This window comes from Hyperoodon ampullatus, assembly GCF_949752795.1.
Source record: "Hyperoodon ampullatus genome assembly, chromosome: 2".
Classification (NCBI taxonomy): domain Eukaryota; kingdom Metazoa; phylum Chordata; class Mammalia; order Artiodactyla; family Ziphiidae; genus Hyperoodon; species Hyperoodon ampullatus.
The window spans coordinates 123,996,156-124,012,815 of NC_136915.1; the positions used below are offsets into that span (position 1 = coordinate 123,996,156).

The window sequence follows — 16,660 nt, forward strand, 5'->3', positions numbered from 1 at the left end:
ATGAATGAATAAATATATTAAAATTTTCTTAATTTTAGTATTTAATATAGTAAATATGAATAGAAATATAACCCACATAAATAAAACCTCTTTAGAGTCCATCAATAATTTTTTTTTTTTTTTTTTTTTTTTTTTTTTTTTGCTGTACGTGGGCCTCTCACTGTTGTGGCCTCTCCCATTGCGGAGCACAGGCTCCGGACGCGCAGGCTCAACGGCCATGGCCCACGGGCCCAACCGCTCCGCGGCATGTGGGATCCTCCCAGACCGGGGCACGAACCCGTGTCCCCTGCATCGGCAGGCGGACTCTCAACCACTGCGCCACCAGGGAAGCCCCCATCAATAATTTTTTTTAAATTTAATTTTTATTTTCTATTGGAGTGTAGTTGATTTACAATTTTGTGTTAGTTTCAGGTGTACAGCAAAGTGATTCAGTTATACATATGCATATATCCATTCTTTTTAGATTCTTTTCCCATGTAGGTTATTACAGATTATCAAGTAGAGTTCCCTGTGCTATACAGTAAGTTCTTGTTGATTATCTGTTTTATATATAGTAGTATGTATATGTTAAGTCCAGATTGAGACCAAATAGTTTTGAAAATCATTGTATATATGTACAATGCAGGTAACATTGTTTATGAGAGTAAAATAGTCGACCAAATGTCCATCAATATGGACATGATGCCAATTCTATCAATGTGGAATGGCAAAATAAATTGTGATATACCTTTATATCTTTATATATACACATACATACACACATTCATACATAATTATATATTAATCAGACAGTATATATTTGTCAGATGTTCCTTACCTTATATGTCAAATAAAATGATTTTTGAGAATGTATTTTTCTATTTATAAGTACATGATAAAAATAAGTGCAAAGTTTATTAGGAATTAAATATTAGTTCATAATATTGCAGGTTTGTTGACCTTAACCTCAAAAGGTAGAAATAAAAGTGGTGCCAAACATAAGCTTCTCCATTTGACTAGAATGCACAGTAAGCAGCATTTATAGGACTTGGTTTTATGGAATGTAGAACATGTTTATTGTTTTATTTCAGGAGTAGTATACTGTGTGTTTATTGAAAAGGAAGCATCATTTTATTATATCTTTATATATACATTTCCACTGTAATGGCTTAAACAAATAGGAACTGATTCTTCCCATCCAAAAGCTGGAGGTTGGTAGCTGCTGGCTATTGGATGTTGTCGGGGTCTTTCTGTCTGATGGTATTTGTTCTCTTGTTGCCTCTTGTGCAAAGAAAGTTGAAATGGACAAAATGTCTCTCATTAGAAATATAGTTGATTCTTGTTATTCACCACAAACACTGAATTAGCCAAAACTGAACCATCACTCCTAGGGGATATACAAAGTTAGGTTCCTATAAGTCCCTGGGCACATTTTAATCAACCAGTCAATACATAACCTTGTTTTGTGTGTGTTTCTGTTTATAGACACCTTATTGAATACATACTGTTGATTCATTAACAGTGAACTCATGGCCAACAGAACTATAACTCACGCCTGAGTGAAGCTTATCTAACACATATTTCCTGGGTAACGCATATCACAGCTTTCTTGTGCTTAGGGCACTAGATAGCACTGCAGCACTGTACTAGCTGGCCATTTAAAATAGCGAAATCACCAATGAAAAGCACAAAAATGAGTGAAGTGTGGCACTAGATAGACCTTGAAAAGCATTCTCGTTTACAGTATGAGAGCTGAAATAAGAAAGCACTTCATTTAACCTCAGCTGGGAGCATGTGCATTGGGTAACTCAAATTTTTGCCTCTCCACACATATCCATGAATGACTGCAAAAGTGCAAGTATTGATTTGGAGTTACAAATAAATTTTAGTGAGTAGGCAGATTTTCAAATAAACAACCCATAAATAATGAGGGTCAGCTGTATCCCTTTACAGGTCATTTGCCAGAGCTGGGTAACAGGGCCTGTTATTAGAACAACCAGTGGCCATGGGGCATGAGATTTTTACTAGTTTAGACCAGTGATGATTTATCCCCCTGGAGTCGTCAACCTACACTAGCTGAAATCCAGAGATCTCTGCTATTTCAACAAATCACAGTACCCTTGGCAGGGAAGAGTGAAGTGGTTGTTGGGTAAGCAGTGGACAGTGCCTGCCATGTGCCTAATCAGGTGCTTGGCAATTGGAAGGGACTTGGCACTTTTTTGTTGAAGAATGAATTGGTGAATGAATGACGGGGTCATTTTTGGAAACAGCCTTTGATTTCTCTCGTATCTCAAAGATTTTCCATTTGCATCTGAATTTTTTTAAAAACGTGGTGTTTTGACTGGCCAACTCTAAATCAAAGTGAAAGTTAATGTAAGAGAATAAAGAAATTTTACTTTATATGGATTAACTTCAAGTTAAATAAAATAAGTCAGAGAGAATAATAAAAAATGAAGCATCAGTTGAAGTTGGAACTTGTATTCAGAAAGAGGCTGAGTAGCCCAAGTTTCATGTGGTAAAACTTTTTCTTTCTTTTCATATTGTTCCTTTTCTGAAGTGATTGCTTTTTATATTTTGGAAGATGTTAAATCTATAAATATTAGTTTTTAAATATAGTATGATGATAGATATTATTTTAAATTATCAGGTTCTCATATATTATCAAAGAGTAAAAAAAATTTACTTTTTAACACTACATTTGTAGCAAATTCCAGTTAAAAATAAATTCAATTAATAAAGTATAATTTCATTTAATTTTGTGTAAACAAAGCATACATTTGCACTTACTATTCCAAACATTGGAATAAATTGTTGATCTTTCTGTCTCTCTGTGTCCTGCCTTAGACCAAGAGCAATTTAAAGCCATTAAATAGTACATATTGCCTTTTCATTAAAGTTGATGTTTATTTGATTATGGAAGTAACATAATATTATTATATAAAACTGGAAAAGAGAAAAAAGAGGGAAAATCACCCCAATTCATATCACTCTAAGAAAAGTTTCAACAATTTGGTCTATTTCTTTTCACTCTTTTTTTTCTCACATTACAAGAACTTAATTTCACAAAGTATATGTAATATGAAAAATCCATTCAACATTCTAGGTGTAGCCTTTATTATTATTGTTATTATTATTATAGACTAGAATAACTTACAACTTTAGGGACAGAGAAGTATATTTATTACTATCAGTTGCAGAGCAATAAATGAAGCAGCCAGGATTAAAGTATGGTTCTCCTAGAACTTTTTCTGCTCAGCTTACCTTCTCTATTCCATACCTGTCTGCATACTGAGCTGGAGTCCAAATTTCAGGGCAAATGAAATTGTCTTCTTGTACATTTCTAATTTCCATTTTGGTGCATTGTCACGGTTTCTGATATCTTTTCTCCCTAGGTCTTTTAAATGTTGAACACTCTGGTAGTTCTCTTCTATATCTGCTCTAAGCAAAATGTCTATTCCCAGAAATCACAGCTAAGGGTCTAGAGAAAAATAATACGATTATCTGATTAAGGTAATTCATACTAAGTTGCAAATGACTTGTAGTCATAAGGTTTTTGGGGTGATGTCTGCATTTCATCACAAGATATTATCAAACTCATAAGGGTGTTTGATAAGTAGAGTATGTGAGGGTAATATTGGGGGGCCATGGGAGAACCTTATATCGGCCATAGTACCTGCTCGCTGTAGGAGGACAACACAGGCATGAAAACCCTTGCACGACCCCTGTTAACTCTCATTCAGTGGCTATCAGCTGATGATCATTCTCCTTAAAAATAATCATTAAGAATTTATAATTAATTATAATGCATTGGCAGGTGAAACACTTAATTCTGTGTTTCCTAAGGACTCATCTTTTAAGGTTTCTTTATTTTGGGATTAGGTCAGCACAGTGTTTCTTTATAAACTTAAAGTGCTATTTTATTCTCCAAAGTTGAGAATGAGTTATTTGAGATTTCATTAATGTTTACTTCCAGGAGGACTTGAGGAAATTTATAGTTAAAAGTTAAATGAAGTAATATACTTAATTATAAAATAGAAGAGCAAATTTTTAAGCAGCCAGAAGGATAAAATGGCTTCCAGGCCTCTGAAATGAACAGATAAATATAGTTAGATAGTGATTTTGACTTTTGGATTTCTCATTGTTCAAGTTAAAATGGAAACATGCTGCTGATAAGCTTCATTTTCTAATTAGAGGTAGCATGATAGATAATTCATTCATAGTGATAAAGTATACCCTGCATTTGAAACCAAGGTGAGCATCTTTTGCCATTTTGAAGGCTTAGGTTTTAGTATATTAATGAAAATGTTGACCAGATTTTCTTGTACCTTCTTTGATATTTTACCCATGGTACTTTTATTTTTATGTGTATGCTGTGTGATATTTATAATAGCAATACTTAACATATTTAAAGGGTATCTGATTTCAGTCTTTAGGCAAAGTCAGGTTTTTTTCTTCTTCCTCACTTAAAAAAATTTTAGATATCAAGAAGACTTAGGGAAATCGAATATATCTCTTAGACTTATCAGAGTTGTATTACTCGACTAGGCTAAAGAGGTTCCCTATTTAGAAACAAAGATGTTGTCACTAGAAAAAAATCCCTCTTCAGCAATTCATTTTAGTCACAGCTTTCTTCAGTCTACTTATGTGTGCTCTGCCTAAGAAACACCTTTAAGTCACCAGTTTTCAATTCTTAGCTGTTAGAGTGACCCACAGCACACAATATCCAATTTTGTAGAGAAATATCATATAATGAGGAGAGTTTAAATCTGTACTCTTGTAAAAATGTTAATTTTCTCAACTTGTAATAGACATTATTTTACATAAAGCAAACAGAATATTAGGAGTTCTAATTACCTTTTAATATTACTGAAGATGTAACAGCCTTCTCTGATTTTAATTTCCACAAATGAAACTTTCATAAAACATTTTTAGCTTCTTGAATCAGACCACTTTGAAGTTAATCATTCTGATCAAATTAAAAATAGTAGTAATACAAACTTTAGTGAACGTGATTGAGCAGTGAAACACTTACGATGCTAGTCAAATTTTGAAATTAGAGCCAAGTATTATGGGAACATGTGGATTTCAAAAAAAATGGTGAATTTTCTGTGTGCTTGCAAGGAGATGACCAGATTTGTGGCACATGTGGATTTTGCTTTTTTAGCAACCATGGAAGAGGTGTGGGATTTTCAGATGTGGCATAGAAATAGACAACATTATCTTGAGCACTTTGAAAATATACTTTGCATCCTCAGTTTCAACTCTATGCTTAGACGCTCTATTAGCAGCCACTTTATGTAGATTACCTCATATAGTCTACCCAACAGTTTTATGAGTAGTCACTTATTCTCACTTTACAGAGGAGGAAATTGAGGCTAAGAGAGGTAACAAGGTTACACTACTGGTAGGGAGTGGACTTGGTGTCTCAGTCCTTTCAGGCTGCTGTAATAAAATGTCACAGACTGTGTAGCTTATAAACAACCTAAGTTTATTTCTCATACTTCTGGAAGCTGGAAAGCCCAAGATTGAGCAGCTAGCCTGGTCACATTCTGATAAGGGCCCTCTTCCTAATTTATAGCTGGCACCTTCTCACTTTGTCCTCACATGGTAGAAGGGGTAAGCGATCTCTGTGGGGTCTCTTATAAAAACACTAATCTCATTAATGAAGGTTCAACTGCCAAGACCTGAGCACCCCCCAAAGGTCCCACCTCCTAATATCTTTGGGGGTTAGGATTTCAACTCATGAATTTAGGGCAGGGGGACACAAACATTCAGACTATAGCACTTGGACTACAGATTTTGAACTCTAAACTGGTAAAATATTTTCCCTCTTAGGTATGGTGTCTTCCTTTTCCCTTATAACATCCTCTCCAATTCAGTCTTTACCTGTCAGAAAGTGACTTTTCCTTCTTCTGAACTAGGGCCCTGTAGACTGTGCCGCTTTTCAAAACACGGTTTTGTATTGTAGCTCATTCTGAAAGTGGTATGTGTTGATCTGTCCTCCTTTACCACGAGCTCCTAGAAACAGTGACTGTAATACCCTCCTCACACCCACCCACCCAGGACCTTACACCTTACACGGTGGCCAGTCACTGAACACTTGTTGATTTAACTACTGGAGTTTGTGTTCATCAGGTAGCATAGTCTCTGCCAGTACAGGAGCTTTAAGAGACCAAGGACAGTGAAAAAGGGAAGTCCCCGAGTAAGAGGGTCTGCCTCTCTTGACTAACTTGGCTCAAATACTTTGCTGTGCTTTTCTCTAAGTGCTAATGGGATAATCTCTTTTTCATAATGTAGAATTTCTTTTGCTTCAGAAATTTCCAGGGGGAAATATAGCCAAGTACTTGGTTACATGACATTAACATTTCTAATGAATCAGGATTCTGAGGTTTCAAAGATATTAACAAACATAAAAATTCTGTAAATAAATATTTCTGTGGTATTTTTGTTTAAGAAATTGTATTTAGACTTCTTTCACTTAGGTATTTTGGCTTTCTCCATTTAAAAACAAATGGAGAGTTTTTATTCTTTGTTTTTAAGAGCTTGCCCATCATAACATTCAGTATTTCTCATACTCCATAGAGCATCTTGGGTCTTAATTATGTGAAAAAATACTTTCATAGGAATTCTATTCAGGGAATTTTCTTAAAACTTGTATAAAGTCCTGGGGTACTAAATCAGACATCCCATAAGTCAACACTCTTTCCTTAGCACCTATAAGTGGTACAGGCTTTACTCAATGTGCTCTGGTCTTTTTCTCAGCTCAGATTTCTTCCCAAAGAAATCAGCCACAAAATAAATTTCCTCAGTGATCAGCCACAAATTAAAATTTGGTCCTTGAGATATTCAGGGTGCAAAAGATCACTGGGCAGGGATCCTCACCTTGAATGAGGAGGCTGCAAAGGCACACCCTGGGCTCTGGGGTTGCTTCTGATTGTGCTGGGCTGTGCTCCATCCAGATGAGTGTGCTTCAGCGAGCAGGAGGGTCGCCTGGCTTCCCTGTGTTGTCTGAGCCTTCGCCTGCGTCTGACTGGTCGACAGTGAGCCAGTTTCCTTCCATTGTGAGGATGGCTGTTGAAGGAGAGATTCAACCACTAGACACACTGGGAGACTTCTAGGAGATCGAGGCATGTTACTAGGAAAGAACCCCGTATGATAAGTATATTATCTATGAATGTGTTGTAGATGCATTTTTTTTCCTCTGTAGGAAGTTTTAAATGGATTCTGTACGTGCCAGGGCTGGGGGAAATTTGGTATAGAATTTGTTCATTTTCTATATCCTTTCCAGGAAACTTCTTTCTCTTTACCTGGCAACTGGCCGTATTATTTTAGGGCAGAGTTTCTAAACAGTAGGATACTTTTGCCCTCTGATAACCAAAAAGGACAGAGATGTTCCCTTAAACAGTACTCCAGTTGTTGGGATCTGAGGGAGCCAATTAATCCCCTTTGCTCTTTGATTTCTTAGAGACAGTGGTTTCCCCTATATCCATATATGATTGACCCTTGAATAACACGGGTCTGAACTGCGTGGGTCCACTATGTTTTAGTTTTCACTATGTTTTAGTGAAAAAAACTGCGTTTTTTTCACTAAATACACACTACAGTACAACACCATCCGAGTTTGGTTGAATCCGTGGATGCAGACCCTCAGATATGTAGGGCCAAACTGTAAAGTTATACATAGATTTTCAACTGCACGGAGGGTTGGCACCCCTAAGCCCCATGTTGTTCAAGGGTCAACTGTATGACTTTTTAATTTGTATAGCAGCAGAACAATTAATTTAGGTTTATTTTAATTTCCTTTCCACACTTCAGTTGCCTAGGCTATTGGAGAAACTAATTACTACCCATCTTTTACTTGGAAGAGAGGACTTAACTTATGCTCTGTGAATCACTGTATCTGGAGCACTGAGCAAGCTGAGAAGTTTCTCTGATTTGACATTGTGATCAGTAACATATCCGAGTTTATATGAACAAGTGATAAGGGAACCCTTTTTGCTTTTTTGGGATGGGGGCCTAAAACTTCCATTTATTTTAGTATACAATAATTTTAATATCTTCTTTAATTTAGAGGTAGACTACTACTATTTGTCTCTTAAGTGGAGGGGAAAAAAGAGGTAAAACTAAATCACCTTTCTGTTACTGATACATTCCTAACCTGTTTCTTTAGATTCCTTTTTATTCAGAAATTCCAGTTCTGGATGGACTCTTGAAATAATCGCTTTGCAAACAGGATGTTTGTGGAGTCTGTGAAAATTGTATATTGCTCACTTCTCTACTCCTGTGAGATTATCATGCTTGGCCTTATAATAGGCACAAATTTTGTTATCTTCAAATTTTGTTTATATTTTTTTGTTACACAGGAGAAGCAGAACCAAATAATTTTGGAATTAGAAGGAAACTTATTTAATTCATGCTCCTTTGCAGTGCTGGAATTTCCTGTACATATGTCTGTAAATGTACCTATCAGATTCTCCTTGAACATGTCAAATGACCTGGAACTCCACTTTCTCAGGGCATTTCTTTTGATTTTTGAACAGTTGCTGTTGCCACAACGATCTTCTTTACCTTTAGACAGAATCTGTCCCTCTCTCACTTCCATTCAGCATTTCTTGTTTTAGCCTCTGGAGCTACCACCTAGAATAAGTGATCCTTTTTATTTAGGGCTTCTAATTAATTCTGTTTTTTATTTGACATGTACATTTCTGATTTTTTTAAAGAAAAATGTGGGTTTGTCTTTCAGTTGGAAATGATGTGTTGATTTTTTTTTTTAAGAGAGAAAGAATGTTTTCATGAACTGTCTGGGTGGCTATGTTTCTAATACTTATTTTCCTCTCCCACTGCTGCCCAAGTTTTTTCTCTGCAAGGAGACCTTACCAAGAGGCTATTACTCTGAACCTTACTCAACAGAGAAAAGCAGTAACTCTTCAAAGCCTCAGTGGTTCCTCTAATCAGACACACTACTTTTCTCTTGGATTCAGTTGACCTTTTTTTTTGAAACTTGAGAACTTAAATTTATTTGTTTGGTTATTTGATATGTAAAAGTAACCCCAAACATTTAAATAACTCATGTTAAGGAATTTTTTTTCACACATCAAATGGCAGCTGAATTATCCCAGTACTTTGAATCATCTTGCTATTTATTTTGCTGAAATTCTGTGTTAAAATTCATTAAAGCCTGTGGTTGAGAGCTATGGGAGGGAGAAGATGAAGTTTTAATATTTGCAACCAGGTTCATCACTGTTTTTCCTGGGTATTTTGATTATGCTTATTATTTTTAAAAGTTGAGATGAAACACTTTGTATAGTTGGGGATCTTTATTTGCAAGCAATAGAAATAGCCTCTGAATAACTTAGACAAGAAAAAAGGAAATGAGGGGAAATCTGAGGAGCCAGGTCTAAGGAAAGCAGGATTCAGGGGAGCCTCAGGGACCTCATCCTCAGGAGTGTTCCTGCAGAAAGCATACTATCCCAATCTTGGGTGCAGTTCTCAGTTTGGCTTGACAGACTTCCTGCCAGGGATCTTTTAGCAGTTTGGGGCTTCTTTTGTTTTCAGGTCTATTGGAAGTTGCCTTCTTTGTTTTCTCCCACAAATATACTGATTTAATTCAAGTCTTGAAGCTAGTAGTGTGTGTGTGTGTGTGTTTGTGTTTGTGTGTGTGTGTGTGTTTTTTTTTTCCTGCTAATATTTTTGGGTTTGTTGTATATATTTTCCAGGGTGGGGAGTGATGGTTAGGTTTTCCTGTTTCCTACTTGCTCTGTCATTTTTTTATGGGGAAAGTTAAGAAGATTAAAAAATTATACCACTGCGGTCAACATAAACAATTTAAAGCTATAAATGTTCCTTCAAGTATTACTTTAGTTGTATCTCACGTTTTTATTTTTTTTCATTATTTAGTCTAATACATTTTCTAATTTTCATGACAATTCTTTGATCCTTGAATTATATAAGCTTTTAAATTTCTATAAATATGAGATTTTGCTGGGTTTATTTTTTTTTACTGATTTCTAATCTAATTCTTTTATGGTTGGAGAAAATTATCTGCATAATATTGATTCTTTGGGATTTTTAGATTTGCTCTGTGGCCTAATGTGTGGGCATATTTTGTAAATGGCCAGTGGGTGCTTGAAAAGAGTATGTGAATACACATTAATATAAAAGGTACAAGGGTGTGTGTATTGCATGAGATCAAGTAAATTATAGAGCTCCTTATTCTTTTTCTGCTTGGTCTATGAATTCCTGAAAAAGACTTGATAACTAATACTTGTATGGTACTTAATATATTCCAGGCACTATTTTAAAGGCCTTACTTGTATTAATTTATTGTGTATTGATCATTTTTTTAGAGGTTACTTTTACTTTATGTATTTTTAGACTGCGTACATTTGTTACTAGGTACTTAATACCTAGTGATTGGAGTCTTTTATCTTTGTGTATTGACCTTATTCATCTCTAGTAATATTTTTAACCTTAATGTCTCTTTTTCTGATATTGATATAGTTACACAGGCTTTTTTCTATTAGTGTTTAAATAATTTTAATATTAATGTTAATATTGCCTAGCATATCCTTCTCATTCCACCTTTGTATGTCCTTTTATTTGGAGTGTGTCTCATGAATAGTCTATGACAGGACTTCTCTGGTGGCACAGTGGTTAGGAATCCACCTGCCAATGCAAGGGATACTGATTCGTTCCCTGGTCCGGGAGGATCCCACATGCCACGGAGCAACTAAGCCCGTGCGCCACAACTACTGAGCCTGCGCTCTAGAATCTCCAAGACACACCTGCTGAGCCCGCGTGCCACAACTACTGAAGCCCACACACCTAGAGCCCATGCTCTGCAGCAAGAGAAGCCACCACAATGAGAAGCCCGCGTACTGCAACGAAGAGTAGCCCCCGCTCGCCGCAACTAGAGAAAGCCCGCGTGCAGCAACGAAGACCCAGCACAGCCAAAAATAAAAGAAATTATAAAAATTAAAAAATATATAAATAAATTAATTAAAGAAAAATAGTCTATGGGTGGATTTTGTTTTTATCCAGTTTTGTCTAAGAGTGGTAGCATAATGTGATGGTTAAAAGCAAGAACTTTAGGGCCAGGTTGCTTGGGTTTGGGTTGTTGTCTGGGATGTTGATATCTGACACCTGTAATTCTACACTTGCGGGTAGGAGGTGTTTGGACTTTGCTTTATTTAGACTTTTAACCTCTCCCCATGTTATATGCTCCATATCTCACTGCTCCTCTCCTATGGGTGAGGTACCTGGTATATTCAAGTTCTGATTCTCTGAAGGGTTCAGTTGTTACCCTTTCAATGTCACCTGCCACTTGAACTTTATGGTGTGTTTCCTTAGTCATCTGCTTCTTATCTCTTGAAAATGTATTGAAGTATCTCTAAAATGGGCATAATAAAACTGCTTAGTTATAGGACTATCTGAAGTTAAGTGTGAGTCAATAGATGTAAAGAACTTTGAACAGTACCTGGCACATCAGAAGTGCTTAGAAAGATTTGTTCCCATTTTGTCACTGATGTTAATATTATAGTTTGACTTTTAATGCTCTTGGCTGCCTTGAAAGTATCTACAGTCCTGTCTGATATTTGTTACTATGAATTTCATCATCAGATTTATTGTTTTTATTTTATAATCCAAGTTTTTCTTTGTTTTGGCTTTTTTCTTCCTCAGGCGATTTGGGGAGGACATAACTTTGGTGCATCTCAATTTAGCAAGTTGAAAGTAGTAATTGAATTTAATGGAAGTTGAAAATCATTTCCCAGAAGGAGTATATTGCAATTAAACTACATGGTAAATTTAAACTTGTAAAATTTTTCTATTTGAATGGTGTCGGGTACTTTCAGTTAGTTGATAGGCTAGATTCTTAATTTCATATGGAGACATTAAAAACTCTATGAAAAAAAGAACTCTATGAAGTGAAATTTTTTGCCTAAGTGGGAATCTCTGTGTTTTCATTAAATTTATGTTAAAAAGAACATTAGTGGTGGTGACTGTTACACAACAATGTGAATGTACTTAAGGCCACTGAAGCTATACACTTAAAGATGGTTAAAGTGGTAAATTTTATGTTATATATATCTTACCACAATTTTTTAAAAAAGAACACTAGTTATTATGTATATGTCTCGCATTGAAGGTGAAAGAAGATGTTCATCACTGTGAAAATCTAAATCTCATGGACCATACAGATAGAGTGAGCAGAACATATTGGTGTCAGTACCTTGACTTATGTTTTCTTTCTTCAGCCATATATGATTCTCATTCATTTCCTAATGTGAACTTTTTTTTTTTAACAGGAAGGAAAAGCTGATGCGATGCTCTCAATGCCGAGTTGCCAAATACTGTAGTGCTAAGTGTCAGGTAAGAAGGTTCTGCTGTATGTAAATTCTCTACTCTTAAATTTGTTCTCCATTATGCCTGTTGAACTATTTCTGTTTCTTCATAATCTTTTATTTATTTTAACTTGTTTTTTTCCTTCAACTTAAAAATCATATATGTAGATGGTAATAATTATATATACATGATATATACATAAACTCTATCCATATAGTGTGTGTGTGTATGTGTGTGTGTGTGTGTGTGTGTGTGTATATATCACTGAAGAAAAGTTAAATGTTTACACCTCTCCATCTTCTTGTCCTCTTGACTTCAGTCCCATTTCCCAGAGCTAACCACTGTTAAGTTTCTTATGTATCTTTGCAGCATTTTTTTGGTGCAAACACATTCATGTATCTTTATCTTTTGTTTTTAAAAACAGATACAGGTTATTCTGGCACAAATTCTTTTATACCTTGATTTTCTTTTTCATTTAATAATCTATCTAGAAGAACTTTTTGTATCCTCATGTTCATCCTATCATATGAATGCACCACAGTCATAATTTCCCCACTAATGAATGCATAATTTTTTCCCAATATTTGGTATTGCCAGTACTGCACCAGTCATCCTTTCGTGCACATTTTTGCACACTTGTGCAAATTGATTGTAGGATAAATTCTTCCCCGTTGTATTGATTAGTAAAAGGATATATGCATTTTGAATTTTTAAAGAGAATGCTCAATTGCCTTCTAAGAGTTTGAGTTAATTAACAACAACTGACAGTCTGAGAGTACTGCTGTTAACATCTTTGAAATTCTTTAAAGGATGTATAATTAACATTCAACATGACCTTTTCTTCTAACCTTATGGTTAATCATTTAATAAGAAATTTAATTATGCTCTAATGAATTAGGTCATAATAAAAAGTCTAATTGGAGGGTTGGTGTCTGTGTCACTTGCCACCCATGTTTCAGGGAACTTCAAGTTAAGAAGACTACATATAGAACCAAATGAATTATATTATTTGATACAGATTTTCTAGTTGAGCTTCCTTTCTGTTCTCAATGAGCTAAACATTTACTTTTATTTTCCCTTGTTTTTATGACTGTTTTTCCCCAGGCCTACTTCCTCCTTTTGTAGTACACTCAAGGAAAAAAAACAACAAAACCCATTATCTGATTAGAATGAGTAGAGGGAGTCTGGTGGGTAGGTATGTCATTTTGATTCATTATAGTGCATGTATTTTTACCACATATATTAGCTGTTTACTGTAGCATCAATAATAATGTCATCGTCAGATATACTGTAGAAGGTAGTGGGAAAATAGCTAGTAAGATGAAAGATATCATACATAACACAGCTAGTGGACATGCTTGTATGTGTGCGGGGGATAGGGTGTGTGTGTAGAGGAGATGGGATGGGAGTCAAAGAATGGCCAGAACATATGCATTTAAACTGCTCTGTTAAGCTCACCCTTAAGGTACAGCATTAAACATTGTAATTATTGTGGATACCTACAAAGCAGCACAAAATTAAACTGACACGCTGAACTATGAACAGTAATGAACAGAAGCACTTGGAATGGAAATTGATATAGAGGATGCTAATTCATAACATAAAATCCAAAATACGTTTACCCTAAGGGGACATAACTTTTGTCAGTAGCTTAGCGTTTGATGTATGGGGCCATAGCATCAGTGAGCTGTCCACAAGAAGCTGAGGTGTTATAGGGTATAATGTCCCCTGTGCTCATCAGGAAGGTATCAGTGGCATCAGTTTTCACACTTCATTTTTAAACATAAGTGATACAAGGATACATTTACATTATAAAAATTAGCACAGTATAGACTAATACAGAGTAAAAAGTAAAAGTCTTCCTCAAGCATTCTTCCCCCATTCCTACTTCTCTTTTCCAGAGGTAGTCTCTCTGTGTTTGTTTTGTGAGTGGAGGATACACACCAAACTGTTAGTCTATGCGTCATACATAGTATACACATACATGTATATATTTACTGCTATGTACAGAACTGTTTGTATTCCTCTGTATATACCTTGTTATGAGGTGTCATATAATGTAATAGAGGGGTTATATATTGGATCCAGTCTAATTTCTATATTGGCATAATCAGCATATCACAGATGATTATGAGATCAAAGAGGAGGAACAGGCTAAGTTTTCTTATGAAAAAACATTCTCAAAATTTATAATATAGATAGCAAGTAAACCAGTTTTAAGCAAATTCACCAATTACTATTTCATCTCTGCTGGATTTACTTTGATTCATAATATGTACATTTCTAATTGAATTAATTGCGGAGCAAAACAAGCAGCTGGGTACCACATCAAATTGCAGTTTACATACTTTTAAAAAGTACTATATTAGCAGAAAGAGGCTCTATTTTATGTTGATAATTATAGGCCTCTTTAAAAATGTGAATCATATTTTTGAGTGTGCATTTTATGTTTAGTTGTAGAATGATTTGATTCATTTTTGATGAATTCCACATTACTAAGCACTTAACAGCGTGATTTAATAAGTTGGTTTCTGTAGTATCATACCCAAAGTGATGATAATGAAGAAAGCCAAGCCCTTGGTTTTTATAAATAGCTCTGTGCCAGGCTTCAGGCTGATAGAATATGTACTGGATGCTCTGTAGAAAAGTTGGCTTTGTATCTAACTGTAAACAAAAAGGGAATATTGTATAAAGGTTAAAATTATTTGATCATATTTAACTTTTTGACTTCTGCAAATGTCTGCAGGCCTGAGCTTTTCTTTTCTCGCTTTATATTTGCCTGCAGAGTGATCCCATCTACTCCCATGTCTTCAGTTGACATCTGTGTATTAATTATTCTCAGTTCTCCATCTCCAGCCTCCTCCTTTCTCCTGAGCACCAGACCCATATCTTACGGGGCACCTCTATTTGGGTGTTGCACCGGTATCTGAAATGCCATATATTTATATCTGAGCGCATTATCTTACCCCAGACCTGCTTTCCTTCTCATTTTTCAACCTCAGTGAATAATCTCACCAGCCACTCAGCAGTCCTAGTTGCCAGAGTGTCATCAGCTCTGATTTATGTTCTTTCTTGGCTCCAAATCCTCTTAATCACCACGTCCTGCTGATTCTACCACCTGAAGATCTGAATTGGTTCACTTCTCTCTAGCCTCTCTACCACTACTCTTGTGCATGTTACCATGATCTCTTTCCTAGGTTAGCTGCAGTCTTTAAACTGTTACAAGCTTCTATTCTCTTCTCTACACAGGAACCAGAGTGATTATTTTATTCTAGAATGTAAGCATGATCTGTCACTCACCAGCTTGAAACCCTGGCCCTCTCTTTCCTCAGGGTGAAATTCAAACTGGCAGACTTTGCCACGTTTTTACTTCTGGGCCTTTGGCTATGTAAGTCCATGTGTCTGGAGCAGACCTCTCCCCCTAGCTACTGAACTCCTATTTATCCTTTAGAACTCAGATTAAATGTCACTCCCTTTTTCCTAACCCCCTGAGACTAGTTTGTATCCCTCCTTTATCATACAGAAATTTAATTGTGTTAATTTTGGGGTTAATTGCCTGTTTCTGTAGTTAGATGTCAGGCTCCTTGAAGGTATGCTCTGTGCATGGGTCACTGCTGCCGATGTAGCATAATTTGTTGAGTGAATGAATGAATGAATACATTTATCAGTGATAATTGTTGAATTTGATTTTTAAAATTACATCATCTCTAAATAACCTGTCTGTAGTAATATTTCTTTTTTAGATGGAAATATAAGTGGGATATAACATTGTATTAGTTTTAGATATACAACATAATGATTTGATAGGTGTATATATGGCAAAATGATCACGACAATAAGTTTAGTTAACATCCATTGCCACATGTAATTATAATATTTTTTCTTGTGATGAGAACATTTAAGATCTACTCTCTTAGCGACTTTCAAATATACAATACAGTATTGTTAACTATAGTCGCCAACCTGTACGTTACATCCCCAGGAATTTTTTGTTTGTTTGTTTTTTGTTTTGACCACGCTGCATGGCATGTAGGATCTTAGTTCCCCAACGAGGAATTGAACCTGTGCCCCCTGCATTGGAAGCACGGAGTCAACCCCTGCACCGCCAAGGAAGCCCTCCCCAGGAATTATTTAATTCTTATAAACCATTTGATCATCTTCACCCATTTCTCCCCTCCCCCACTTACCCCATCTCCTGCCTCTGGCAAACACCTGTCTGTTCTCTGTATCTAAATTTTTTTTAATTTATTTTTATTTATTTTATTAATTTATTTGGTTGCGCCAGGTCTTAGTTGTGGCAGGCAGACTCCTTAGTTGCGGCTCACGGGCTACTTAGTTG

General features: G+C 35.8%; 1 protein-coding gene across 3 annotated transcripts in view; it reads left to right on the forward strand.

Moving 5' to 3' along the window:
- SMYD3 (SET and MYND domain containing 3) overlaps positions 1 to 16,660 on the forward strand; it is a gene marked incomplete at its 5' end in the record, with an annotated part of 751,002 nt that overhangs the window by 201,789 nt on the left and 532,553 nt on the right. For all 3 annotated transcript variants that reach the window (XM_079724186.1, XM_079724187.1, XM_079724188.1), the window contains one exon: positions 12,285 to 12,348. In XM_079724186.1, coding sequence (XP_079580312.1) covers positions 12,285 to 12,348 — 64 coding nt within the window. The remainder of the gene's footprint in view (positions 1 to 12,284; positions 12,349 to 16,660) is intronic.